The 1,534-nt window shown below is 43.5% G+C and overlaps 1 protein-coding gene across 1 annotated transcript; it reads left to right on the top strand.

Annotated features, from left to right (window-relative positions):
* Window positions 1-369: 369 nt before the first annotated feature.
* On the top strand, window positions 370-1,308 carry LOC102850088 (olfactory receptor 11L1-like). Its single transcript, XM_006881870.1, has one exon. It carries the CDS (start codon window positions 370-372, stop codon window positions 1,306-1,308), a length of 939 nt encoding a protein of 312 aa, XP_006881932.1.
* Window positions 1,309-1,534: the final 226 nt, after the last annotated feature.

Raw genomic sequence — 1,534 nt, 5'->3', positions numbered from 1 at the left:
CCTCTCCAAGACAGATTAAGAGGTGTTTATCTCTAACTGTTAAGTCCCCTCAAGGTAGATTCATCACCACGTTCAAGTGAAAGAATAGGAAAGAGCAGAAATGCTCTGCTCTGTTCTGTTCATTCTTCAGGACATAATTTTGGATTCTACTTAGAACTATTTAGCAAATGTACTCAGGAGGACTAAAAGAAAATGGAATCCAGTGGAGAAAAGGCAGAGCCTTTTTAGTTAGTTGTTCTGTGACATTCTTGGTCTATGATATTCCCCTCCAGTGAAATGGCATTTCCCTCCCCTCCAGTTGGCTGTGTATATATTTTCTTTTTTTCTTCTTCTTCTTTTTTTCAGATCTGATGCCTGACTTCCACAGATATGGGTAATGTAACTACAATCAAAGAATTTCTTCTCTTGGGATTTGGGAGTCTCCATGGGTTGCAGTTTTTGCTTTTTGTGTTATTTCTTGGAATCTATGTTGTGACATTGCTTGGGAACATTCTTATCATTACAGTCGTTTCTTTTGACCGTAGCCTCCACACCCCCATGTACTTCTTTCTGTCTAACTTCTCTTTCCTTGAGATCTGGTATACGACTTCCATTGCTCCCAAAATGTTAAAGACCCTCCTCTCAGGTCCTGAGGTGATATCTTTTGCAGGCTGTGTGGCCCAGTTTTACTTTTTTGGTTCCATGGCAGTCGTTGAGTGTTTTCTCCTTGCTGCCATGTCTTATGACCGCTACCTTGCCATCTGCAGTCCCCTCAGGTATCCGGTCCTCATGAATTTCCATACATGTGTCCTACTTGCAAGTGGATCTTGGCTGGGTGGGTTCCTAACTCCAGTGGTCACTGTCACCATGACTTTTCAGCTGCCATTTTGTGCCGCCTATAAGATTGACCACTTCTTCTGTGATCTGGCCCCTGTACTGAAACTGGCCTGTTCTGATCCTGAGACAGTAGAGAGAACCACTTTCCTCATGGCCTCCTTTGTCACCATGGTGCCCTTCCTGCTGACTGTAGCCTCCTATATACGCATTGTTGCTGCTGTCCTCAGGATCCCATCAGCTGCAGGAAAGCAACGGGCCTTCTCCACCTGCTCCTCACATCTCATTGTAGTCACCCTGTACTATGGAACACTGGGGACTGTATATGCTATTCCCACAGCAACCCAGGCTGCTGCCCTTAACAAGATTTTCTCCTTACTTTACACTGTGGTAACCCCCATGATAAATCCTATCGTGTATAGCCTGAGGAACAAGGATGTTAAAAAGGCAGTGAGAAGGCTAATGAGTCAATGGGCAGATGATAAGGGAACCTAATAGTCCTACCATCTCCAAGGAGTAATTTTTCTTGGTATAGCCTAGGTTTCTTTGAAGGAAGACAGTCATTAGGCTACATGTTTGAGGGTATTACTACTATTTCCTTTCAAGAAAATAAGCCACCGAGCAGAGGTCCTCCCTCAGTCTCTATAACGTAATATCTTCGGGACCTCCAGATTAATTACTATGCAGTAAGATTATCATGACAAACATAACATCATCAGTT

This window comes from Elephantulus edwardii, unplaced genomic scaffold (assembly GCF_000299155.1).
Source record: "Elephantulus edwardii isolate Elephantulus edwardi_28Jun2011 unplaced genomic scaffold, EleEdw1.0 scaffold00016, whole genome shotgun sequence".
NCBI classification, from domain to species: Eukaryota; Metazoa; Chordata; class Mammalia; order Macroscelidea; family Macroscelididae; genus Elephantulus; species Elephantulus edwardii.
The sequence above is the reverse complement of the archived record's forward strand: the minus strand, read 5'-3'. Positions and strand labels throughout refer to the sequence as shown.

Bases quoted from the DNA above. Each gene is read 5' to 3' on its own strand.
- LOC102850088 (XM_006881870.1), top strand. From the start codon at position 370: ATGGGTAATGTAACTACAATCAAAGAATTTCTTCTCTTGGGATTTGGG.